Source organism: Colobus angolensis, unplaced genomic scaffold, assembly GCF_000951035.1.
Source record: "Colobus angolensis palliatus isolate OR3802 unplaced genomic scaffold, Cang.pa_1.0 Scaffold130, whole genome shotgun sequence".
NCBI classification, from domain to species: domain Eukaryota; kingdom Metazoa; phylum Chordata; class Mammalia; order Primates; family Cercopithecidae; genus Colobus; species Colobus angolensis.
The window spans coordinates 1,509,912-1,536,452 of record NW_012114253.1 but is presented as its reverse complement, the minus strand read 5'-3'; the positions used below and the strand labels follow the sequence as shown (position 1 = coordinate 1,536,452).

Sequence of the window (26,541 nt, the reverse complement as noted above, 5' to 3'; positions counted from 1 at the left end):
TAGTGCATACAGGGTCCCCATTACATGCTCTCCTAACACTGTATTTTCAAATATGTGCCATATGTAAGTCCATTTGTTTGTCCAACACATTGCAGTTAAAATATATTTCTGAAATACCTGAAAATAGAAATTGTTCTCTATATTGTTAGCTGAATCAGGTTATTTTCACCATTCCAATGTTGTCTCAACCCTGGGTCATATTATGATCACCTAGGGAATTTAAATAAAAAAAAGAGAAAGAGATGCCCAGGTCTCGTCCCCAGAGATTCTGAAATAATGAGTCTGAGGTGGGGCTCCAGGATTGGTATTTTTAAAAGTTCTCCAGGTGCTTCTAACATGCAGTCAATGTTGAGCACGATTTATTCTACACTGTAGGAAGAAGCTATGGCAGGGTGGCTTTTTGAAATTTGGCAAAGATAGTTTCCTAGGACTTCAGGTCAGAGGACATGTATTTACCAACAAGAGGTAAATATGACAGAAGGATTGAAAAGGAATACTGATAGTACAAGTTCAACTCATGGGGATTTGAAATTTCAGAAATTCTTGATATTTTTATTTCAATGAAAAGTTGGTAATATCCTATTATTACCAAAACCTTGTATCTTCGTTAAGCTTGGTAGGCAGTATTTCAGGTGATTCTGGAGGTGCTCATATGGTTGGCAAGAGTGAACCCATTCTAGAGAAGACAGGAAGGCCCATACCAAGCGGCTGGTCAAATATTCAGTGAACAGCAGTGTTAGCATTAGAACACAGATCTCCCAATTCTAGTCTATACCTCCTTCAACTACAGCACACAACTTCTTCCTACAGAAAGAAGAGTGAACTCTTGATATTCACTTAGGTGGCATCTCCCCACCCCCCACTGGTTCTTCTGATACCCTAACTCATCTACTTTAAACTTGTATGGTTTCTAAATAGATGTATTTAAAGGTTTTACATTTACCTGTAAGTATTACTCAACTTTTTTGCTTTAAGAGACAGGGTCTCAACTCTTGTCCAGGCTGGAGTGCAGTGGCACAATCAAAGCTCACTGTAACCTCAAACTCTTGGGCTTACTTTAGGTTTATCTCAAGTTGATATGCAGTGCTTTTATCATCAGTCAACTTTTCATTATTTCACAATTTCCATTATTATTTAACCGAGTTAACATTTTAACACTGCTCTGTATTCGCACCTTAGGAGACTCTAAATGTTACTAGCTAAGGGAAATTAAAACAAATCATGATAATGGGGAAAGAAACAGTTCAATATTTATTTATTTATTTGAGACAGAGTGTCACTCTGTCACCCAGGCTGGAGTGCAGTAGCCCTATCTTGGTTCACTGCAACCTCCGCCTCCCAGGTTCAAGTCTTGTGCCTCAACCTTCTGAGCAGCTGGAATTACAGGCATGTGCCACCACGCCCAGCTAATTTTTGTATTTTTTTTAGTAGAGACAGAGTCTTGCCATGTTGGCCAGGCTGGTCTTGAACTCCTGGCCTCAAGTGATCTTCCCACCATGGCCTCCAAAAGTGCTGGGATTACAGGTATGAGCCCCAGTGGCTGGCCCTCTATTTTTTTCTTATGTAAGAAAATGAATGAGGTATCTATAGGCTTGAGTCTTTTGGGTACCAAAGTATTTTATTTTATTATTATTATTTTTAGACAGAGTCTTGCTCTGTTACCCAAGCTGGAGTGCAATGGCAGGATCTTGGCTCACTGCAACCTCCGCCTCCCGGGGTCAAGCAGTTCTCCTGCGTCAGCCTCCCGAGTATCTGGGACTATAGGTGCCCGCCACCACACCCGGCTAATTTTGTATGTTTTTAGTAGAGATGGGGTTTCACCATGTTGGACAAGCTGGTCTCAAACTCCTGACAAGTGATCTACCCACCTTGGCCTCCCAAAGTGCTAGGATTACAGGCGTGAGCCACTGTGTTTGGCCCAGAGTAATATATTATACACACACACACACCAGAACTATGTTTTCTTTTTTTTTTTTGAGACAGAGTCTCGCTGTCGTCAGGCTGGAGTGCTGTGGTGTGATCTTGGCTCACTGAAACCTTCGACTCCTTGGTTCAAATGATTCTCCTGCCTCAGCCTCCCAACTAGCTGGGATTACAGGCATGTGCCACCACACACAGCTAACTTTTGTATTTTTAGTAGAGACGGTGTTTCAGCATGTTGGCCAGGATGGTCTCGATCTACTGACCTCGTGATCCGCCCATCGTGGCCTCCCAAAGTACTGGGATTACAGAGGTGAGCTACCGTGCCCAGCCCAGAACTATGTTTTCTAAAGGTCATAGTGCTCCATGTGAAAGCAGCTTACTCACCTGGCAAGAAAATGAAGTTTAAAATGTTGGCAGACTAAGAGGCTGAGATGCCTCAATAGCAACATGCAAACCCATTGAGTAAAATCTTGGTTTCTAAAACCTATCCTCCTAAAAGAAACCAGGGATTCTTGTAGAAATGGCTGATTCTAGGACTGAGGCAGGGAAAATATAAGGTATGTCTATGGCATCATGTGATATCAGAAAGTACATGCTCTAAAAAGCAAAACTATCAGGGAATGTCAAGGGACACACAAGCCAACTTGAAAGAGCCCCTAATGGCTAAAGCTGGAATAATCTGAACAATAAAATCATGGACTATTGGGTTATAATTCAAAGTGTGAAATATACATGAGCCCACACTGATATATACATAGCCATGTGTGTACATTTATACATACATATAAATACATATGAGTGACTAAATAGACAAATGGAGAAGAGAGACATCTTCCTTGTGGGAAAATTCCAAATAATTTAAGTAGACGCTTCCCACTCTAGAAAGGAAGTGAAGCTTAATTCTCTCCTACTCCCACCTCTCTTCCCAAGTGTGGGCTGGATTTAGTGACTGGCTTTCAAACAGACTAGAGTAAGAAAGGGGGGAAAGAAAAGTTAACTATAGAGTGGAGAAACTTGGCAAACACCAACTTAACTAAGTAAAGTTAAGTGAGTATCTTGTACCTGCTGATAGATGAGAAGAGAGCTTCATTTATATGGTATTTGTGTCATTTTTTAGAGACAGGGTCTCATTCTACTGCCCAAGCTGAAATGCCATGGCATGATCATAGCTCACTGCAGCCTTGATCTCCTGGGCTCAAGTGATTCTCCTGCCTTAGCTTCCTGAGCAGCTGGGACTACGGGTGTGCATCACCACGCCTGGCTAACTTTTAAGTGTTTTTGTAGAGATGGGGGTGGTCTCCCTATATTGCCCAGCCTGGTCTCAAACTCCTAGCTTCAAGTTATCCTCCTGCCTTGGATTCCCCAAAGAGCTGGGATTAAAATATATAGTTATTTTTATCCAAAATATATAACCCCACTTTAATCATGAGAAAAACATCAGACAAATACAAATTGACAGACATTCTACAAAATGTCCCATTATTACTCCTCAAAATTGTCAAGGTCATGAAAAAGACCAAAAAACTGTCAAAGTTCAGAGGACACTAAGGAGATGATTACTTAGATGCAATGTAGTATACTGGATTGCATCTTGCACCAGAAAACCCGACATAGGTGAAAATCTAAATAGTCTTAGGTTTAGTTACAAGCAACATACCAAAGCAGGTTTCTTAGTTTTGACAAATGTCCCATGGTAATATAAGATGCTATTATAAAGGGAACTGGGTGAGGGGTAAAATCTGCAACTTTTCTGTAAGTCTAAAATTATTTCAACATAAAACTTTAACTGAATAACATTTGGCATATGATTCTCTGTAGCTTAATGTATAAATCGTCTCATGATTTGGTAATACAGTGATGTCAGGTTTTTTTTTTTAAGTCCCCAAACTAACATTACCATTTTTCTTTTTGAGGGACATATGTGATATTTTATGCCAGTGGGCATGTAGCATATCTCTCCCTACCTGGCCTGAGCCTGTAGTCCCAACTACTCGGGAGGCTGAGGCAGGAGAATCACTTGAACACGGGAGGCAGAGGCTGCAGTGAGCCAAGATCACACCATTGCACTCCTGTCTGGGCGACAGATCAAGACTCTGTCTCAAGAAAAGAAAAAACAAACAAAAAGTAATGTAAAATGTTACTCCCTACAAAATGGAGAATATGGAAGTATATGCTAATGACATAGTTGAAATTGAAAAACTGTATTCCTCTACCTTTTTTTTTAAAGAATAAAACCTGAGTGATGAAAACAGAATCAGATATAGTAGCCTAGGATCTTCCCCCCCACCAACTTAGAATTCTATTAACTTAAAAGGAGCCATTTGAAACAAAAAGATAGTTATGCCAAAAACTCCTAAAACTTGTTTGGAGAGTGGTTTTAAAGCTCTCTTTGGATTTAATTGTTGCAAACAGCCTAGAATGAATTTTGAAATATAAAGAAAAAAAAACAAAGATCTGCCAGAGTAATAAGGAACAGACACTTCTTAGTGGGATATGATGCTGATGCAGCATGTTAATAACCTCTAGCTTTCTGTTTTCATGAAGAATATGAGATCCATGAAAGCAGAGACTACTCTGGTCACTGTTATTCTATCTCCACTTAGTGCACAGTAGATACTGAGCTAAATATTGGTTGAACAAAACAAGTTCATGATGCATTTATGGGCTGGCTTATTGGCCTATGCAAGAGCCCAAAATAAGTTCACTTTGAAAATTAGTGTCATTTTCCTTTGTTAGAAATGACAAAATGTTCATTTACTGAATAGCCATAAGTTAACTGGTTAGAAAATAGGTATAAGCACCCTAATAAATGCACTAAAAGAGGCATTGGGCCAGGTGCGGTGACTCACGCCTGTATCCCAGCATTTTGGGAGGCCTTTTGCTACAGCTTGAGGGAGTGCCAGCATATCAATGTTGGCAGTGTCACCTATTATATTAAAACAAAAATTGCCAAACCGTATTTTCCAGTAAAAAGACTAGAGAGGGTAATAATCGTGACAATGTTTAGCAATTCAGTTGATATTAGTAGGGGTCAATTATCTTACTTTGCTCATATTTTGTCATTAGGTAACTTCCAATCCTAGCACACATTCCGTGTGCACAGCAACAAGATACTCAAAGCTTACGTTGTAGTCTCTTCAGCACACTTCATGTTATAGGTGAGATTTCAAACACTGTTTCTGTCATTGTACTAGAGATGTTTATGTCTTAAGATATTTTTCAACCCTTTAATTGTTCTTTCAAAAATATTTTTCTCTCTCCTCCATTCCTTACACTTGTTAATATGTAAAATACTAGTAACTAGGCCATCTCTACTACCTGAAATCCCTCCCTGGTCAGACCCTTGCAAAAAACAGCTACTGATTCTCAAGAGGCAGTTATCACCCTGTATTCCCCCAAACTTCCCCTCCCTCAACCCCTGTGAGTGCTGTCAATACCTTCTAAAAACTTCTATCACTCAGAAAAGATTCCTTGATCATAATCCTCTGCACTTTGATTCTGGAGGTTGTTTACTCAGCAAGACCCTGTCTCAAAACAAAACAAAAGCAGCATACAGCAGGGGTCCCCAACCCCTGGGCCAACAGCACGTACTGGTCTGTAATCTGTTAGAAACTGGGCTGCACAGCAGAAGGTGAGTGGTGTGTGAGCAAGCATTTCCACCTGAGCTCCGCCTCCTGTCACATCAACGGGGGCATTAGACTCTCATAGGAGCGTGAACCCCATTGTGAACTGCACATGGAAGGGATCTAGGTTGTGCATTGGGAACCACTGGCATACAGCATTACACCACTGAAAAATGGCCTCTGTGGGCTTATGTAGTGGGATCTTGTCTTGTGTTCAGCTACACTTCAGAAAAACATTTTATTGCTATAGAAAATTTTGTTCTTGTGTTTCACAAGTCTTGCCAAGTCTCTTAATGTGGATATTTCTTCAGAGATGGAAGCCAGCAGAAATCTCTTGTTATCCAGATACAAAAGACAAAGACTATTTATCTGGGAGTAGTCTGGCTTTCCATAAATACACTGATGGCCCACAAACAACTGAAATGGAAAACCATCTGTAGAGACTGCGACTTCATGAAAGGGTGGGAAAATTAGAAAGCACAGCACTCCAATATCTGTAGGAGAAGCAGAGCCAAAGCAGAGGCCCACAGTTAGCTTTATATTCACCAGAATGCCTTGAATGAGGTTGGAGTTGGCAGACAATGTGATTTTCATACATGGTATTGGTTTGATTTTAAACCCCACCCCTACTTTCATAAAAATCCCACCCCCACTTTTGTAAAAGCATAACATAGCTTTTGGTTTTATTCATTCTTTAGAGGACATCTTTGGGTTTCTTAAGCATTGCAGGCAATTGATGGAAGATTTTAAAATCAGTGGTAGTGGCAGTCTCAAAGTGAATTATTGTCCTGAGTCCTGATACATACAGTGGAAAACTTATGTTATCCAAAGGACTGCCCTGAGGTTTGCTGTCCTGAATGAATTTCTAGTTAGTGTTGGAAATAAGTTTCACTGGACTCCCAGTGGGGCATTCCCCTCCAAGCACGAGTGCCCTCCTTACCCACAAAGTAGCTTGCCTTTTCAGCGAGTAGAGACATATACATACATACATGTGCATGCACATACGTGCGCACACACGCACAGACACACACTCTCACTCTCTCTCGTTTTCTCTCTCTCACCTCAGGAGTGATTTGAATTAGACAATAAATAGCCAGACAGCACCCCCAGGAATGGGCACACATGCAGCAGCTGTCCAAAGGAGAAGTCACTTTTTTCTTTTAAACTTGCAATGTTTGTCTTTATTTTGTTCTTTATATTTTCAAAGTGAAAAGAAATAGTATTGAGTCAATTTCTTTTTGTTTTTTTAAATATTTGTTCTATGTATTTACAAGCCTTAAAGTTGCTCTAAAGATTCAAGAGTATTAAGAGTACTTTTCTCAGGGTAGCACTTTTTTTTTTAAACAATTCTTGGAGTTCTGTGGTCCACAGCATTTCCTTCTGTTTCAATGTTATGTATGTTTTGATTACTACTGTGATGTTTTAAGTTTTCTGAAGCAAGCTGAAAGGCAGGCAGAAAGATTTGATGCAAAAAAAAAAAAAATCTTTCTTACCTTGTTCACCCCAAACTTTCTCAAATCTGGACTAAATGCTATACCTTAAAACAAACATGAGGTGCATCTTGAAGGGGAGGGAAATTTATTTCTCTGCTTTTCTATTATACAAGTTGTTTACAGAAACTGCAAATTAAAAAATTACACTGGCATTTGCAGTCCTTAAAATAAATTAAAAGTTCTCAACTTTTTTTTTTTTTTTTTGCTAAACATTTTTTTTTAGTCCTTGTTTAAAAAGAAAAGATTAAAACAGAAAATATTTTCTATAAATAATACATGTATTTTGGTTTTAGTGCTCCCGCCCTAAGGTTTGAAGTTTACTTTTTTCCAGTACCTTTTTCCTCCATGATCACCTTTTTTTCTCTTTCCCCCTCCCACTCGTGCACACGTGGGGGTTTCTGCGAGAATTGGCCTTGCTGCACTGTGATTGGCGAAGACGTGAAACTTTTTAAAAAAATACTTAAATTGTTTCTTTTGTTTCGTTTTGTGTATTTGAAGTTTTAGTTATCCTCAGACTCCTCTTCTGCTTCCCGCAGCCACGTGAAGAATGCCGTGACAGATTTCAGGGCCACGCCCTTCCCATTCTGCTCTGCAGGGTCCTTGCTGCTCTCCCATTTGTAGAAGGCATCCTCAGAGATCACCTCCTCATCATACAGGCAATCAAAAAACATCCGCAGCAGATCTGCAAGGAGGTGAAAATAAACTATAAGCTTTGGGACACTGTAGTTATGAGGAAAAGAATGTATTTCAAACTAATGAATGAATAAATGTGCATTAATTCCCCCAGAAAAAAGCAATAATGACAATTCACCACACTTGCTCTTGACAGTATAAACAGCCCAACAACTTGTTCAAAGAAGAGGAAAAAAATATTGAAGCAGTCTAAATTATTTTTTATTCCTATTATTTTGTTCAATTTGAACTTCCTTTCTTTTTCGTTTTTTTTTTTTTTTTTTGAGAGACAATCTTGTTCTGTCCCCAGGCTGGAGTGCAGTGGTGTGATCTTGGCTCACTGCAACCTCCACCTCGTGGGTTTAAGCAACTTTCCTGCCTCAGCCTCCCAAGTACCTGGGATTACAGGCACCCGCCACCACGATCAGCTAATTTTTGTATTTTAAGTAGAGACGGGGTTTCACCATGTTGGCCAGGGTGGTCTCAAAACTCCTGACCTCAGGTGATCGACATGCCTCAGCCTTTTTTTAAAGATTTATCTTTGTAATTATATTAGTCAAGCTAATATTATCAAATTATCTGATTCATGGTAGATTGTCTCTTCAATTACACTATAAGGATAATTTCCTTTGATCTTTTCCTTTATCTCCCAGAGTGATTCAGCAGGACTAGGGAAGAAGGAATTTTACAAAAGCAAAACTAAGGAAGTACCAAAGAACTACTTGAGTGCTATCTTTCATAGCTATGTACTGCCCACTTTAATAAATTCCAACTGAATTTTCGAGATGTAATAAAAGTCATTAGTTAACACTAAGTATCACTAAGACTTAAGTGTACAGGTTACTTTGTTTCATTAGCCAAGAATTAATCATAACACTTAACTAAAAACTATTCTGAAACTCCTTAGTAAATATACCATGGTAAATAAACTATACTTAGGGTCTAGAGTATCATCCTCAACATCATTAACCATCTTCATGCCCTAGACCTGTGATGCCCAATATGGAAGCTACTAGCCAAACATGGCTATTTAAATTTAAAGTCAATAATTCAGTTCCTAAGTCACAACAGACACATTTAAGTATAGAATTGCCACATGTGGCTCATGGTTACCATACTCAATGGTATGAATATACTTCCATCATTATAGAAAGTTTTGTTAGGCCTGCCTTGGAATGGGGATGAAATAACCTAATCTAAATAGTTTTCTTGTTGTGATTTTTTTCATACGAGCATATAACAAATTGTTTTTTTTTTTTTTTGGATGGAGTCTTGCTCTGTTGCCCAGGCTGGAGTGCAGTGGCACAATCTTGGCTCACTGCAAACTCCACCTCCCAGGTTCAAGTAATTCTCTTGCCTCAGCTTCCTGAGTAGCTGGGACTACAGGCACACGCCACCTAGCCCATTTTTGTATTTTTGTATTTTTTTTTTTGAGAAAGAGCCTCGCTCTGTCACTAGGCTGGAGTGCAGTGGCGTGATCTTGGATCACTGTAACCTCCGCCTCCTGTGTTCAAGCAATTCTCCTGCTTCAGCCTACCAAGTAGCTGGCATTACAGACGCGTGCCACCACATCAGGCTAATGTTTTGTAATTTTAGTAGGGATAGGGTTTCACCGTGTTAGCCAGGATGGTCTCGATCTCCTGACCTCATGATCCATCTGCCTCGGCCTCCCAAAGTGCTGGGATTACAGTCGTGAGCCACTGTGCCTGGCCAATTTCTGTATTTTTAGTAGGGACGGGGTTTCACCATGATGGCCAGACTGGTCTTGAACTCTTGACCTCAAGTTATCTGCCCGCCGTGGCCTCCCAAAGTGCTGGGATTACAGGTGCGAGCCACTGCACCTGGCCAAATTCAGATTTATTAAAGTTAGTTATATGAGTTTTTGTTATTAGTGATTCTTTTATTGTCCAATGTTCAAACCCTAAATCATCTCTAAGTCCTGGCTTGGATAAGTCTCACTCATTGGTTGGATTAACTGTAACATGAGATAAACTTACTGGCAGGTTGATCGAGTTTTACTATCGATGCTTGTAGTGCATAAAGTGCTTGCAGTTCCTTCTCTGTATCTGAGTCTAGGTACTTGAGTAAGATCGGCACTCTCTGCTTGATAACAGCAGTGTCCACTCTGAAGGTAGAAGAGTCGGCTAAAGATGATAGAAGAACTAGGAATTACATTTAAGGAGTTAACATAGAATTATCTTTAATTTTCTTTCTTTCTTTTTTCTTTTTTTGTGAGACAAAGTCTCGCTCTATCGCCCAGGCTGGAGTGCAGTGGCACAATCTCAGCTCACTGCAACCTCTGTCTCCCAGGTTCAAGCGATTATCCTGTCTCAGCCTCCCAAGTTGCTGGGACTACAGGCGCTTGCCACCACGCCTGACTGATCTTTTTGTGTATTTTTAGCAGAGATGGGGTTTCACAATGTTGGTCAGGCTTGTCTCGAACTCCTGACCTCAGGCGATCCACCTGCCTCAGCCTCCCAAACTGCTTGGATTAGAGGCATGAGCCACCACTCCTGGCCTCTTTCTTCTTCTTCTTCTTCTTCTTAATTTTTAGTTTTTTAAATAATAGAGACAAGGTATCACTATATTGCCCAAGCTGGTCTTGAACTCCTGGGCTCAAGCAATCCTTCTGCCTTGGCCTCCCAAAATGGTAGGATTACAGGCATGAGCCACTGCACTTGGCTCATTTTCAATTTTCTGAGTACAAAGGACCCATATGGCTCTACAAGAGAAGAGGCAAGAAGGTCTAAGGCAAATATTTTGAAATCCAAAATGCTCTGAAATTATTAATGAGACATTCTCTCACAAATAATAAAAACCATGGAGGGGGATGCATTTTGAATGCTGGTTTCCCTCAGGAGTAGCATACCCAATTATCTTTAATTATAATGAAACGGTGACAGTGGTTTTATGACAAACTACAAAAGCAAAATTAATCAAATGTCTTATCATAAAAAAAGGTGAGGTGATAGGTATGTTAATTAATTTGATTCAATCATTCCACATTGGACACATGTATCAAAACATCACATTGTACCCCATAAACATATACAATCATAATTTGTCAATCAAAAATAACTGAAACATAGAGTAGGAATTTCAAGTGAGTACTTAAAAAAAGCAACATAAAAAAAGCAACATTAGAAAAGGAAATTAAAGCGATACTTAATACAAATCTTTTCAGAAGGGTAAAATAATTGGAACCATTTTGTTATTACTAGGATAAAAATTAACTATGGCAATGGCAGATAGCATACCTAATCCAGGCCTTTTGAGGGAAAGGAATGATAGAAAGGGGCTGAGAAATGAAAAGCATCCTCAGTGTGAAGACACATAAGGGCTTATATTATCTGTAAGTTATCACTAAGACACAATTTTGTTTTTAAAAGCAGATTTTGTGCTGGGCCTCATGGCTCAGGCCTGTAATTCTAGCTACTCAAGAGGCTGAGGCGATAGGATCCCTTAAGCCCAGGAGTTCAGGTCCAGCCTGGGCAACATAGTGACCCCCACCATCTCAAGAAAACAAAAACCAACAGCTTTTGGACTTCCCAACTCAAATTTTAAAACATGAAAGTCTTATGGTGGTTCTATGGATACTGAAAATGATTTTTAAGAACTTCATGAAGACTTTCTACTTAGCTTTGTTATTTATCTCATTAAAGAACATTGAAAATAAATTCATTGCAAATCTTAAGCTACAATTCTGAAGCTATATTAAGTGGCAGGAAGCTATCTTCAAAAATAATACAGACAGACTTGAAATTCTGAGACACCTTTTGTGCTGATGAATTTTTTTCTCACTCCAGTGACAGAAGTATGAATTTCTATCTGAAACTAAAGAGATGTCTTCATGGAATAATGTTAAATATTGTATACAGCTTGGAATATTTAGGATTTCTACTGATCTTAATCCTATCAGTATTAACAATTTATAAACCAATAAAAGTGTCTTATCATATAAAATAAAGTCAATGAAGAACAGGACAAACTGTTGGTATTTTTTTCTTCGTATATGTACTTACATAAAATGACTTTTTTGATGAGAATAACCCTATACTGATAATTAGATTAAGAATATTCAACCATTCATTGTAATTCATGATTGGAAGGAGGCGGCAGCCCTGAATGTTAGAGGTGAAAAGATGAAGAAAAAGCTACACACAACGTAGTAAAAAACCACCCAAGGAGCATGGAAGGCATGTGGTAACTGGTTAGATCTGGGTTCTCTGTAGGCAGAACAGCTATTTGTCTCCACACTTGAGACAAACACGCATCACAGACAGAAAGGACAGTGCTCACAGAAAAGTGAGCTACATAGGTCAAGTTTTGAAAACAATGTAAAATCAAACTGTATACTTAGTAGTTGACATAATGGGGATTTCAGATGTTATGAGCTGCCTTCAGAAATGTTACTTACCTATAATAGCTGCTTTACAAACAGCAGTCATTAAAGCTCTAAGGAATGTAGGTGAACTCATCTGGCTTTCGTCTAGATTAGCCTGAAGTCAAAAAGAAATAAAACAATTAAAGATAACCTTGCTCAGCCAGGCACAGAGGCTCATGCCTGTAATCCCAACACTTTGGGAGGCCGAGACAGGAGGATCACTTGAGGCTAGGAGTTGAGACCAGTCTGGGCAATATAGTGAGACCCTATCTCTACAAAAAAAAAAAAAAAAAAAAAAGGGCTGGGTATTGTGGCACATGCCTGTGCCTGTGTTCCCAGCTACCTGGGAGACTAAGGTGGAAGGACTGCTTGACCCCAAGAGTTTGAGGCTGCAGTAAGCTATGACTGCACCACTGTACTACAGCATGGGTGACAGAGCAAGACCTAGTCTCGAGAAAACAAAATACAGGCCCATTGCAGTGGCTCATGCCTGTAATCCCAGCGCTTTGGGAGGCTGAAGAGGATGGATCACCTGAGGTCAGGAGTTCGAGACCAGCCTGGCCAATATGATGAAACCGTGTCTCTACTAAAAACATAAAAATCAGCCAGGCATGGTGGCAGGCAGAGGCTGAGGCAGGAGAATCATTTGAACCTGGGAGGTGGAGGCTGCAGTGAGCCAAGATTGCACCACTGTACTCCAGACTGGGCGACAAGAGCAAAACTCCATCTCAAAAAAAACCGAAAAACAAAAAAAGATATCCTTGCGCACCAGAGAAATTATTCTCCTGAAAATCAGGACCAATCTTGCACTAAGAACAATAGATGAGTCACTTTTTTTTTTTTTTTGAGACAGAGTCTCACACTGTCACGCAGGCTGGAGTGCAGTGGTGCGATCTCACCTCACTGTAACCTCTGCCTCCCAGGTTCAAGCGATTCTCCTGCCTCAGCTTCCCAAGTAGCTGGGACTACAGGCACCTGCCACCATGCCCAGCTAATTTTTTAGTACTTTTAGTAGAGACGTTTCACTACGTTGGCCAGGCTAGTCTCAAACTCCTGACCTTGTGATCTGCCCACCTTGGCCTCTCGAAGTGCTGGGATTGCAGGCATGAGCCATCATGCCCGGACCACATGAGTCACATTTTTGCACATTCTTGCTAAAATTAAAAGTCTGATTCATTGAAAAATAATTTGGCTATTGCCAGTTCTATATGCAAATATTTGAATGAGTAGTATTTACTTTTCAGGGTCCCCCCCACTGCCTATCCTCTACTCATTCAATTACACCGTGTTAAGTACTTGTACATTTGGAAGTACAACCACTTAAAAACATATTTTATTCACCAATAAACAATCCATATTAAGATAATCTACTCAATCTATGAAAGACCGACACCACGACTGCAGTGTATTTTAATGACTACTTACTCAGAAGCATGTAACTATTTTTACATGTGCCAATACTGCTTTTTCATCTGAATTTTAATGTGAATTAAAGTTAATCTCAAGTATTACTTAACCCCTTTAAGTGGTGAGAAAAATATTACTCTTTTCTAAGGATGGCAAAACAAAAGCATTTAAAAACTAATATCATTAAGGTTAAAAACTCATGAAGTGAACAGATAGGTAAGCGAATTAAGGGGATCCCACAAGAATCTTTCCTGTAGAGATATCAGGGAAGGTGACATAGTCTTTATACCTCTACCCAATCAAAGATCTGTTCATCATTCGCTTTGTCCTCAATAATGAGTTTCTCGAGTCGCTTATATAGCTCTTCGGCAGACAATTCTTTCTTTGAAAGTGCTTCAGAGGAACAGGGACTGTCAGACTCTATGAAGTCCAACTTCTGAAACATAAAAGGAGGAACATATTAATATATTAATATAATTCTATGTTATCATCCTGAGAGAAGAACAAAGTCATAGGTTATGTCTTCTATTTTACACGGAATCAGAATGATCAGCAGAGGCTATTTTATGTTTGTAGTTGTTTCTTTTTTGAGATGGGGTCTTGCTCTGTCACCCAGGCTGGAGTTTGGCTCACTGCAACTTTCACATCACGGGCTCAAGCAATCCTCCCACCTCAGCCTCCTGAATAGCCGGGACTCCAGACCTGCACCACCACACTTGACTATTTTTTTGTATTTTTAGTAGAGAAGCGGTCTCGCCATGTTGCCCAGGCTGGTCTTGAGCTCCTGAGCTCAAGCAATCCGCCCTCCTTGGCCTCCCAAAGTACTGGGATTACAGGCATGACTCACCACGCCCAACCTGTTTGTATTATAGTTTTGAAAGACTGTAGTCCATTATCCTTCTGAGTATTTTTCCAGCTTCTCATACTGTGCATCTTAAAAAGGAAGGAAATAAACCCCCTATAATTATCTCTAGGCTATGGTTACATGCAAATAACCAATCTTCCCCTTGAGCTTCAATCTTCCCCTTAGCTGCAATGTAGCTCTTTAAGGCAGGATAGGAGCCCTAGAAAAGGGTAAAGTTTCATTCCCTTTCTGCAACCTATGGTTTAATATTAGTATTGGTACTCAGCAAACTTGATAGGTTAATATTAGGTTAATATTAAACCTATGGTTTAATATTAGTATTGGTATCAAAACTCGATAGTTTTGGCTTTGTTAAGTTATGGCCATTTTGAATATAGGTGTGAGAAATGATGCTATAAGTGTTTAGCACGTAGATACGTAGTTTTAAAAAATCTATAATCAGTCTGGGTGCAGTGGCTCATGCCATTAATCCCAGCACTTTGGGAGGCCAAGGCAGGAGGAGTGTATGAGTCCAGGAGTTTGAGACCAGCCTGGGCAACATGGCAAAACCCCGTCTCTACCAAAACAAATACCAAAATTAGCCAGGTGTTGTGGCGTGTGCCTGTGGTCCCAGATATTCAGGAGGCTGAGATGGGAGGATTGCTTGAGCATGGGAGGTTGAGGCTGCAGTGAGCTGTCACTGTGCCACTGCACTGTGCCTGGCAATAGAGCGAGATCCTGTCACAAAAAGAAAAAAAAATCTATAATCAAAATTATTCATAATTTTCAAGGGACTAAAGAAATGAGGTATGTTGGTATGCCTTGCTTCATGTGGCTTCTTTATACAAAAACCATAAAGATGAATATATTAAGGATTACTCACATTAGGTTTTCTCTAATACCCTTGAATACTCTGTTATAGTCCTGTACCCTATCCCCAATCCACAAAGTGAAAACCACTGTCTTGAATTCTGTCATCTGATTGTTCCATTTCTACCACTTATGTAGCATCTCTAAATGATACTTCCCAATAAGGTTTTATTATTTATTTATTTTTGACTTGGGGTCTTACTATGTTGCCAGGTTGGACTTGAACTCTGGGACTTAAAGATCCTCCTGCCTCAGCCTCCCGAGCAGCTGAGACTACAGTGTGTACCACTGCACCCAGCTCCATAAGGTTTTAGAAACGTGGCTCAATATTACAAACAATTTTTCTGATTCAGTATTGGTTAACTATACATCCAATCCATGATGCTCTAATATACGCAAAAAAGCACAACATGAAGGCCATAAGCTCTTTAAGCAAACCGAAAGTCAAGATACAGGCCAAGTTTTTTTCAACCTCATTTTTCAAACTATACTCTAAACACTTTTATATATTCATTTTATTATGTATATATTATTTTGCCTTTTTTTTCCTTTTAAACTGAAAGAAAAAAATATTTATTTATTTAGACAGAGTCTTCCTCTTTCGCCCAAGTTACAGTGCAATGGCACTAGCATGGCTCACTGCAGCCTTGACCTCTAATTGCTTTTTTTTTCCTTTTAAACTGAAGTCTCATATTTATTTATTTATTTAGACAGGGTCTTGCTCTTTTGCCCAGGTTACAGTGCAGTGGCACTATCATGGCTCACTGTAGCCTTGACCTCCCAGGCCAAGTGATCCTTAGCCAACTAATGCAAGAACAAAAAATCAAATACTGCGTGTTCTCACTCATAGGTGGGAGCTAAATGCTGACAACACATGGACACATAGAGTGGAACAACACACACGAACCTATCAGAAGGCAGAAGTTGGGAGGAGGGAGAAGATCAGGAAAAATAATAGGTACCAGGCTAATACCCGGATGACAAAATAATCTGTACAACAAACCCCCATGATACAAGTTTACCTATATAACAAACCTGCAAATGCACCCCGACCTTAAAATAAAAGTTAAATTTAAAGAAAAATGAGGGAGAGGGAGTGGAGGAGGAGGAAAGAGGAGAGGGGAGAGGAGAGGAGAGAGAGAGATAAGAAAAAGAGAGAGAGACAGACAGACAGAGATACTATTGATGGCAGTGGCTGCTGCCATTACGCTGGCTGCAGCAGGGAGGCGCAGCTGGTGCTATACACTGGATGGAGCTGGTGGGAGCCCTGTCCCTTCTGAGTTGGGATGGGAGCTGCCTGTGCTACTGCTGCCACCCAAACCGCAGCTGTAGACCCAGGCCTCCTGCTCTATGGAACAGGCAGGAGCCCTGCCCTCCTAGAGTCACCCAAACTGCAGCTATGGATCCGAGCCTCTCTGTGCTCTTGGGGGATCAGGGAACAGGCAGGATCTCCCCTCCTGGGTGCTGTCGCAGCTGCGTGACCCACGGCTGCAGACCTGTGCCTCCCGTTCCACAAAGCAGGCAGGAGACGGGACAAGGGGGAGCCCTGCCTCTTCTGAGTTGGTGGGGTGGGAGATCTGGGGTGCAGCTGTGGCTGCCCTCCCAGGCATGCAGGACCCGGGCATCTCTGCAGTCTGCACCCTCAGGTGCACCAGGAAGGATCCTCTGTCCCTGCAGGCTCAGGGGTGTCTGCTCTCCGATCTTGGAGTGGGGTTGGGACCAAGCCCCAGGGCCATGAATGGCAGCAGGAGGCAGACAGAGTCCTGGGTAGAAGGGGGCAGGGTCCCCAGTAAGGCCCCACCCTCAGGCCAGGGAGGACCTGAAGGCTGGGGGCGGGGGTGCCAGTCCAGCAGACTGGAGTGGGGCATCATGGTGCCCCTTCCAGGCCCAACCATGGCTGCCTATGGACCAATCACCATGCATTTCCTCCCCTCTGAGGTATAAAAGCCCTGGGCTTAGCCAGAGCAGGGCAGAAGATGGCCAGAGGACAAAGAGGGCAGAGAGACGATGGGAGGACCAGCTGCAGAGAAGAGTGCCTTCTCTGCTGAGAGCTACAGAGATGACTTGCAAGCAGAGAGGAGCTACCCTCTCCACTGAGAGCTTCAGAGACGTGCAGAAATGTCCAAATGACCTGCCTGTGGAGAGGAGTTATCCTCTCCAGAGCCATGATGGCAGATTACAGGCACGTGGGATCACAGGCGCGTGCTACCACATCCAGCTAATTTTTGTATTTTTATTACAGACGGGGTTTCACCATGTTGGCCAGGCTGGTCTCGAACTCCTGACCTCGTGATCCGCTACCCACTCCTCTGAGCTGTTCTAATACTAACTAAATCTCTTCTTCACCCTTCACTTGTTTGCGTACCTCATTCTTCTTGGACACAGGACAAGAACTCAGGCAAAGGTGCCATGGTCACAGAGGTTTCTGGCCAAAAAAATCCATACCCCAGAGATCCCATAACACTACTGCTTAAATACTTTGATAGTCACAGCCCTAAAAGCTACTTTAGTCGGAAAGGGTTGAAATAACAGCCAGTCCCAGCACTGGCCTCTCAGTCAACTGCCAGGCAGATTAAAAGACACAACCCCAATCCTTGGAAAATGAAGTCCTTATTATTCAACCTGGCACCAGCAAGCTGCACCAGAAATGGTGTGATGCCAGTTTCCTAGCGGTCTGCCACAGGGCTGGGTGCTGGTAGGTTCTATGCAAAATTCCTAAATTCACTGAAATTTATCAGACTGTTTTCATCATGCATTTCCCTGGTGTTGATAATGCATGTATTTAACCAGACTCCACAGTTCCAAAACAGTTGGCTTTAACAGATCTTGCCAGTTCAATAGTTGTGTCAGTGGAGGGACTGAATCCTGGAGCTTCACCACCTTCCCTATTACGTATACTTCCCTATTATGTATACTTCACCATCTTCCCTATTATGTATACATCAATTTTCAAATATTAAACCCACCTTACATTTCTGGGATAAACCCTACATTATTATTATTATTATTATTTTTCCTGATACAGAGTCTTGCTCTGTTACCCAGAGCTGGAGTGCAGTAATGTGATCTTAGCTCACTGCAACTTCTGCCTCCTGGGTTCAAGCAATTCTCCTGCCTCAGCCTCCCGAGTAGCTGGGATTACAGGCACGTGCTATCACACCCGGCTAATTTTTGTATTTTTAGTAGAGACAGGGTTTCACCATGTTGGCCAGGCTGGTCTTGAACTCCTGACCTTGTGATCTTAGCTCACTGCAACTTCTGCCTCCTGGGTTCAAGCAATTCTCCTGCCTCAGCCTCCCGAGTAGCTGGGATTACAGGCACGTGCTATCACACCCGGCTAATTTTTGTATTTTTAGTAGAGACAGGGTTTCACCATGTTGGCCAGGCTGGTCTTGAACTCCTGACCTCGTGATCTGCCCACGTCGGCCTCCCAAAGTGCTGGGATTACAGGCATGAGCCACCATGCCCAGCCAATCCTACCTTATTATAATGTATTACTCTTATTATATATTGTTGGATTTGATTTTCTAAAATTGTATTGGGAATTTTTTCTCAAATTTTTGTTTTTATTATACTTTAAGTTCTAGGGTACATGTGCACAACGTGCAGGTTTGTTACATATGTATACCTGTGCCATGTTGGTGTGCTGCACCCACCAAGTCGTCAGCACCCATCAACTCGTCATTGTAAATGTAAATACAAATTACATTGTAAATGTAAATATCAGGTCTAACTCCCAATGCCATCCCCCGCCCCCATAATAGGCCCCGGTGTGTGATGTTACCCCTCCAGAGTCCAAGTGATCTCATTTTTCAATTTCTCAATGTTCATGAGACATATTGCTCTATAGATTTTTGAAATGTCTTTGGTTTTGGTATCAGACTAATGCTGGCCTTAGAGAAGTACCCGCTCCTCTTCAATATTCTGAATAGTTGTAGAATTCTTTTGTTAAATAGGTATTATTTCCGCTTTAAATGTTTGGTAGAGTTTACCAGTGAAATCATTTAAGCCTGGACTTGTTTTGTGGGAACATTTTTAACTATGAATTCAATTTCTTTAATAGATATGCAGGTTATCCATCTCTTGAGACAGCTCTAGTAGTCTGTATCTTTTAAGAAATTTGTGGCTGAGTGCAGCGGCTCACGCTTGTAATCCCAGCACTTTGGGAGGCCGAGGCAGGCGGATCACCTGAGGTCAGGAGTTCGACACCAGCCTGACCAACATGGAGAAACCCCATCTCTACAAAAAATACAAAATTAGCCAGGCGTGGTGGCACATGCCTGTAATCCCAGCTACTTGGGAGGCTGAGGCAGGAGAATCACTTAGGTTCTCCTGAGGTTACGGTGAGCCAAGATCATGCCACTGTACTCCAGCCTGGGCAACAAGAGCGAAACTCTGTCTCAAAAAAAAAAAAAAAAAGAAAAAAAGAAAAATGTGTTCATTTCAACTAGTTCAACTACATCGATGTATTCAACTAGAGTTACTTCTTTTTGAAGACAGGGTCTCACTCTGCTGTCTAGGCTGGAGTGTAGTGACAGGATTACAGCTCACTGTAGCCTTGACCTCCCGGGCTCAAGCAATCCTCCCACCTCAGCCTCTTGAGTAGCTATGATTACAGGCATGTACCACCATGCCTGGCTTATTTTTGCATTTTTTATAGAGATGGGATTTTACCATCTTGCCCAGGTTGATCTTGAACTCCTAGGCTCAAGCAATTTGCCTGCCTTGGCCTCTCAAAGTGTTGGAATTACAGGCATGAGCCACCATGCCTGGCTGATGTATTTATTGACATAAAGATTATTCATAAAATTTCCTCACCCACTTTTATGTACAGAATCTGTGTTGATGTTACCGCTTTCATTCCAGATATCAGCAATATGTACCTTCTTTTTAAACTTTTTTTCCTGATCAATCTTGCTAGAGGTTTATCACTTTTATCTTCTCAAAGTACAGGCTTTTTTTTTTTTTTTTTCCAAGATGGAGTCTCGCCCTTTTGTCCAGGCTGGAGTGCAACGGCGCAATCTCAGCTCACTGTAACTTCCGCCTCCTGGAGAACCAGCTTTTGATTTCACTGGTTTTTCTCTAAGAAGTCTTCTATTTCATTGGTTTCTGATATAATGTTTATTATTTCCTTTATTCTATTTACTTGGAGCTTCATTTGCTCTTAAATAGTTCTAATTTCTTTCTTTCTTCCTTTTTTTTGTTTTTGTTTTGTTTTTTTGGGGGATAGGGTCTTGCTGTGTTGCCTGGGCTGGTCTCTCAAGCTCCTGGGCTCAAGCAATCCTCCTGCCTTGGCCTCCCAAAGTGTTGGGATTATAGGCATGAGCCGTTGTGTCCGGCCTTATTTTTCTAATTTCTTAAGGCTGAAGGTGAGGTTATTGACCTTTCTTCTTTTCTAAATATCAATGACATGTTATGTTTTCATTTTCATTCAGTTAAAAATGTTTTTTACTATCCTTTTTCATTGCTTCTTTGACCTATGTGTATTTAGAAGTATGTTGTTAAGTTTCTCAGTATGCATTGCCCTAATTCTTAAAGGTTAGTTTAGCTGCACAGGCAATTCTACATTTACTGTTCGTTTCTCAGCACTGTGAGATTATTCTACCATCTTCTGGCTTTCATGGTTCCTATTGCAAAGTCTATTTTTTTGTGTATTTTTTTTTTTGAGGGGGAGGCAGGTAGGTAATGTGCTGCTTCTTTCCAGTTTCTTTAAAATCTTTTGTATTTGTCTTTGGTATTACGCAGTTTCACTATTATGCAGTTTTGTATTTGTCTTTGGTATTATGCAGTTTCACTTTTGTATTTGTCTTTGGTATTATGCAGTTTCAGTAAAATATAATTATCCTGTATGGCATATATGAACTTTCATTATAGATTTGTATATTTTATCACTTCTAGAAGTCTCAGCCACTGTCTCTTCAAACATTGCCTCTTCTCCGTTCAGGCTAATTTTCCTTCTGGGACTCCAATTAAGATAGTTTAAATGGTCTCTCATTCTTTCCTCCAAATCTCCTAACGTAGCAACATATCTTAGATAGCTACCTACAGATTTTGGTGTATGTGTGTGTGACTTTTATTTGTTTGTTTTTTGTTTTTTTTTGACAGGCTCTCGCTTTGTCTCTCAGGTTGGAGTGCAGTGGTGTGATCGTATCTCACTGCAGCCTTAAACTCACAGGTTCTAGTGATCCTTCTACCTCAGTCTCTCGAGCAGCTTAGGACTACAGGTGCACCAATACACCCAGTTAATTTTTTTTTTTTTTTTTGAGACGGAGTCTCTCTCTGTCGCCCAGGCTGGAGTGTAATGGAGCAATCTCGGCTCACTACAAGCTCTGCCTCCCGGGTTCACGCCATTCTCCTGCCTCAGCCTCCTGAGTAGCTGGGACTACAGGCACCCACCACCACGCCCGGCTAATTTTTTTTTTCTGTATTTTAGTAGAGACGGGGTTTCACCGTGTTAGCCAGGATGGTCTCGATCTCCTGACCTCATGATCTGCCTGTCTCGGCCTCCCAAAGTGCTGGGATTACAGGCGTGAGCCACTGCGCCCGGCCCAGCGAATTTTTTTTTAGTAGAGACAGGTCTCACTATGTTGTCCAGGCTGATCTCCAACTCCTGGCTTCAAGAGATTCTCTTGCCTCAGCCTCCCAAAGTGCTAGGACTATAGGCATGAGCCACTGCACCCAACCTTTTTTTTTTTTTTTCCAAATCTCTTTAACCATTTTGACTAGTCTCTTGTTTGCTCATTTTTGTGATTTCTTCTCTTTAATATGGTATTGTTTTATATTCTAAATGATAATTCCATTACCTCAAGTCCATGGGATCTAAATCTACTACTTATTGTCTGTTTACTTTTATCTTTACTTCTTTAATTGTATGCTAAATGAACACCAAGTGTCAACTCATATATTTAGATAATTTGTGTTTGTAGAAAATAAGGGGACCTAAGTTGAGGATGTTTCTCCAAAGAGCATTTTGATTTGCTTCTTCTGGGAGCCAAGGTAATACTGAACTGGGACTAAGTCAACTTTTTCCATGACATCTGACAGCATTTGTAATAGTATCTTCCCATTGGGCTATGTGTCCTTTGGGCAAGATGCCTTTCACATGTAATTACTATTCATAGTTCAGGTTTCATCTCTGGTTTTTCCCCCTCATTAATTCTTTTTGTCCTTTTGAAGGAAATTACTTCCACCTCTTCTGAGTCCAGCAACACATCAGAAGTTATGCTTCATGCAGGTTCTTATTGCTGTGGCAAGAAAGCTCTTCAGTGTTCTATACTGCAACCAAAAAGAAAGCTAATGTCCATAGCAACCTAATATAATGTCTTTATCCAGAACAATATACTTATTTTAAAGTCATTTTCAGATTGCATTCTTGTTCTCTTTATCTACGGTGATTTTTTCTTCTCCTTATTCCTGATTTTGTTGGCTGTCTTAGCTTTAGTTTTCCTCATGAGTTTTAGGATTTTGATTTTCAGTAATGTTTTGAGAGAGTTTTGTTTTCTTTCTGTTACTTTTCTTGATCTAACTTGTTTTATGGTTACCTCAATCTAACAGCCTACAAATCCTCCTGTAGGACCAGATTATACTGACCGTGGGGTCTTCTGTTTTGTAGGTTTCTGGATTTAGTTACCAAGTCAGTAGGTGGGATAGCTAAGTATAAGGGTATAAGACTTATACCCTGGGTCTTATACCCTGGCTATAAGACTGTGTCTCCTTCCTTGCACTTATTTACCTGTGCAGTTTCAAGTTAAAAGCTTGTCTCTAATCTTCCACCTTATAAGGATAACAGTCTCCATTCCCCACAGAATAACTTCTGGCTGCTTCTGCCTGCCATCAGACCCAGAAATCAGGAGACAGCTTTGGCCCTGTCACCCTGCCTTACTTGTCAACTTCATTTCTGCTTCCTGGAGCTTGTTTTTCTACAGATTGCTAAGTCTTTTACATTTTCTTGTTTTAAACATCAATCATCTGATGACCACACAGTTGCGGAGTGCCTTTAAAAGCATGAACTTAAAACGACATCTTTACCAAAATTCCTATTTTGATGTAATTTTAATGACTGGAATACGAAGGAAATTACCTTCATTTCCTCTATGAAACAGATCAACTATCAAACAGCAAAACATAAGCTTTGTTCTTACCTGCTCCAAAAGAAAATTATGTACATCTTCTCCTTCTGGTAAAAAGTCCTTCCAGCTGAGGTCAGCTTCCCTCCATAAGGCTCCCACTTTCTTATGGCTCTAAAATAGAGATAAATTCAATCCATTTACTTTCACAGTGGAAGAAGAAATAGAAAAGAAAAAAAAAAAAAGATTTGCCTGAAGTCAAAAAGTACAAAACCCAAGAAGCTGAAAAATCAAAACTTGTCCAGTGGGGCATGGTGGTGCACACCTGTAGTCCTAGCTTTTACTTGGGAGGCTGAGGTGGGAAGATAGCTTTCACCCAGGAGTATGAGTCTAGCCCAGGCAACACACACAGCAAGACCCGTCTCAAAAACAAAGTTTTCCTCGCTGATAAAAAGTTAATCTCTTAAGACTTGTGACTTTCAAACTAAGATGTCTGAATGCATATAAATATAATGGTGAATAATTGAAGTACAGCTGCTTAAGGTTAAATACTTTATTTATGAGGTGACTAATCTGGGGAGCTACAAGCTGGTTATTTGGGATTTATAAATATAAACATCAAAAAAAGTCCAATACATAGAGTTTATAAATTCCACATTGTGTCTTTTCCTAGATAGCTCTGTATGTATCTGCTATTAAAGCCATTCAAGAAGCCTCACTAGAATCCCTCTTCGTAACAGATCACAGCGATGCTGCCTGATACAAGGAGGCTTAAGGCAGCTGTTGCTCCTGAACCAGGAATGAGAAGTGTTTCAAGGGCAAGAAGCACAATGTTGAGCCCAAGAGAGACAATAAAGAAGAGCTGTTGTCAGGCAGAAAAACGTGAAGAGGTACAAGTCCTCTAGCTGGAGAAAGTCACAGTGAAAAGGAAAGTGCCAGGTCTGAGGCTGTGGCTGTCATCTGAGAGGCATGTATTAATTACTTCATAGAGTAACTTGTTCAAGGCACAGCTGAAAATATGGTGGAACCAGAATTTGAACTCAGGAATCTAGCTCCAAAGCTTATACTCTATGAGAATTTAGTTTTATTTAGAAGTAGGGTTGTGCTGTTTCTACACATAAAAGTTAGTAAGAATGTGAGTTTTATTTTTAGTTATTATTATTAATTTTTGAGACAGAGTCTCTTTCTGTAGCTCAGGTTGAAATGCAGTGGCACAATCTTGGCTCACTCCAACCTCCGCCTCTCAGATTCAAGCGATTCTCCTGCCTCAGCCTCCCAAGCAGCTGGGATTACAGGTGCCTACCACCACGTCTGGCTAATTTTTGTATTTTTAGTAGAGATGAGATTTCGCCATGTTGGCCAGGCTGGTCTCCAACTCCTGACCTCAAGTGATCCACCCGCCTCGGCCTCCCAAGGTGCTGGGATTACAGGCGTGAGCCACCGCGCTGGCCAGAATGTGAGTTTTTGTTTTGTTTTTTTTGAGATGGAGTCTTGCTCTGTTGCCAGACTGGAGTGCAGTGGCATGATCTTAGCTAACTGCAACCTCCACCTCCTGGGTTCAAGCGATTCTCCTGCCTCAGCCTCCTGAGTAGCTAGGATTACCGGTGTGCATGCCACCACGCTCGGCTACTTTTTGTATTTTTAGTAGAGACGGAGTTTCACCATGTTGGCCAGGATGGTCTCGATCTCTTAACCTTGTGATCTGCCCACCTCGGCCTCCCAAAGTGCTGGGATCACAGGCGTGAACCACTGTGCCTGGCCAGAATGTGAGTTTTAAATAAGGACTAAAGTCAAGTAGGTCAGAGAGGAAGAAATTTTGGACATAAAAACTAGGGTTCAGTAAAAATTTTAGTGCCATTAAGCAAAAAGCAGTATTAACAAATAATCAACAGAACTAGAGACCAGGATATTTAGTGCATCTCTTTATGAATAACTACAACACAAATGGGATACAGAAGGACTTCTGTATCAGAGAGGAATGAAACGCTGGCTTTAAACGTTGAAATCTATCATCCAGTATCTTTGGGTCAGGCGTAAGTCAGAAATCACTCCAGAATCTTCATTTCTGAGTTCTATTTTGTTTTGACATCTCTCATCCCTCTCATCCTAGACATTTAATTCCCTTTGTGATGCCACAACACTTCCCCAAACCTCTTAGACTTTAACAGAGCACTTTCACACTCTTTTGAAATCATTGGTTTAGATTTATCTGTTCCCACTTTATAGACTGACAGCCTGCCACAGACTTTATAGACTGACAGCCTCCAGCTCTATGGAGCTTTTCGTTGAAATCTATTAAAACATATAAATTATATACCTATTTTGTTTCAAGGGAAGAAAAAATCACCAACCACAAATAAAACATGTCTTGAGATTCTTTAGAATTATACCAAATCTAGTCGAGATTTGATAAGTCTTCCCCACGATATTAGTAAACAGAAGGACAAATGCACCTCAGAAAGAAACTGGGTTGAAGCAGAGACCTCACTTTTTTCAAAGAATAAAAGGAAAAAGAATTCCTTGCACCTTGAGACCTAAGCTATTCACAGATAACCCAAGATCAAGATCACTGCACTGCCCTTCCTAATAATGCTGTTGAGGCTGACACTCAGTTTAACACTCACCATTTGTTTGCATAGTAGGTGCAATATTTCAGAAAGCAAGACCCCAGCTCTTCCAACAGGAAGTAAAGGTTTGCTAAATTCTCTGTAAAAGATAGGAGCAGTGAATAAGTACCTCTGAAGAAATCCTTTCTTCTAGAACAAGAGGCAAACAATGTGTGACAAAAAGCCAGACACTGTGCAACCTAAACAATACTGGGCAAGCCAAAGCTCCAGGACATGCTCTAAGTCATTTTCAGGAGAAGTTCCTGAAAAGGAACATGAGAGTTCTTGGTTTTTACCTTTTTCTTTAACCACTTCAGTGATAGAAGCAACACAAAACTCAGACTCGGTAATCTATTTGTTTATGTAAATTCTGCTTCAAGCTAAAACGAGAAGCACCTTAGGTAACAGGGAGTTGTGATGCTTCCACAAATTTTTTCTTTTTTTTTTTTTTTGAGGCAGAGTCTTGCTCTGTCGCCAGGTTGGAGTGCACTGGCTCAATCTCGACTCACCGCAATCTCCAATTCCCTGGTTCAAGCAATTCTCCTGCCTCAGCCTCCCGAGTAGCTGGGATTACAAGCACGCAACACCACGCCCAGCTAATTTTTGCATTTTTTTTTTTTTTTGAGACGGAGTCTTGCTCTGTCACCCAGGCT

General features: G+C 40.9%; 1 protein-coding gene across 2 annotated transcripts in view; it reads right to left on the bottom strand.

Moving 5' to 3' along the window:
* Window positions 1-6,704: 6,704 nt before the first annotated feature.
* The window catches only part of EIF4G3 (eukaryotic translation initiation factor 4 gamma, 3), a 374,612-nt gene continuing 354,775 nt past the window's right edge, over window positions 6,705-26,541 (bottom strand). For both annotated transcript variants that reach the window (XM_011933977.1, XM_011933978.1), the window contains 6 exons: window positions 25,907-25,988; window positions 23,358-23,456; window positions 13,792-13,938; window positions 12,129-12,210; window positions 9,709-9,855; window positions 6,705-7,721 (listed from right to left, as the gene is read on the bottom strand). In XM_011933977.1, the coding sequence (XP_011789367.1) occupies window positions 7,540-7,721; window positions 9,709-9,855; window positions 12,129-12,210; window positions 13,792-13,938; window positions 23,358-23,456; window positions 25,907-25,988 (739 nt within the window). In that variant the 3' untranslated portion in view covers window positions 6,705-7,539. The remainder of the gene's footprint in view (window positions 7,722-9,708; window positions 9,856-12,128; window positions 12,211-13,791; window positions 13,939-23,357; window positions 23,457-25,906; window positions 25,989-26,541) is intronic.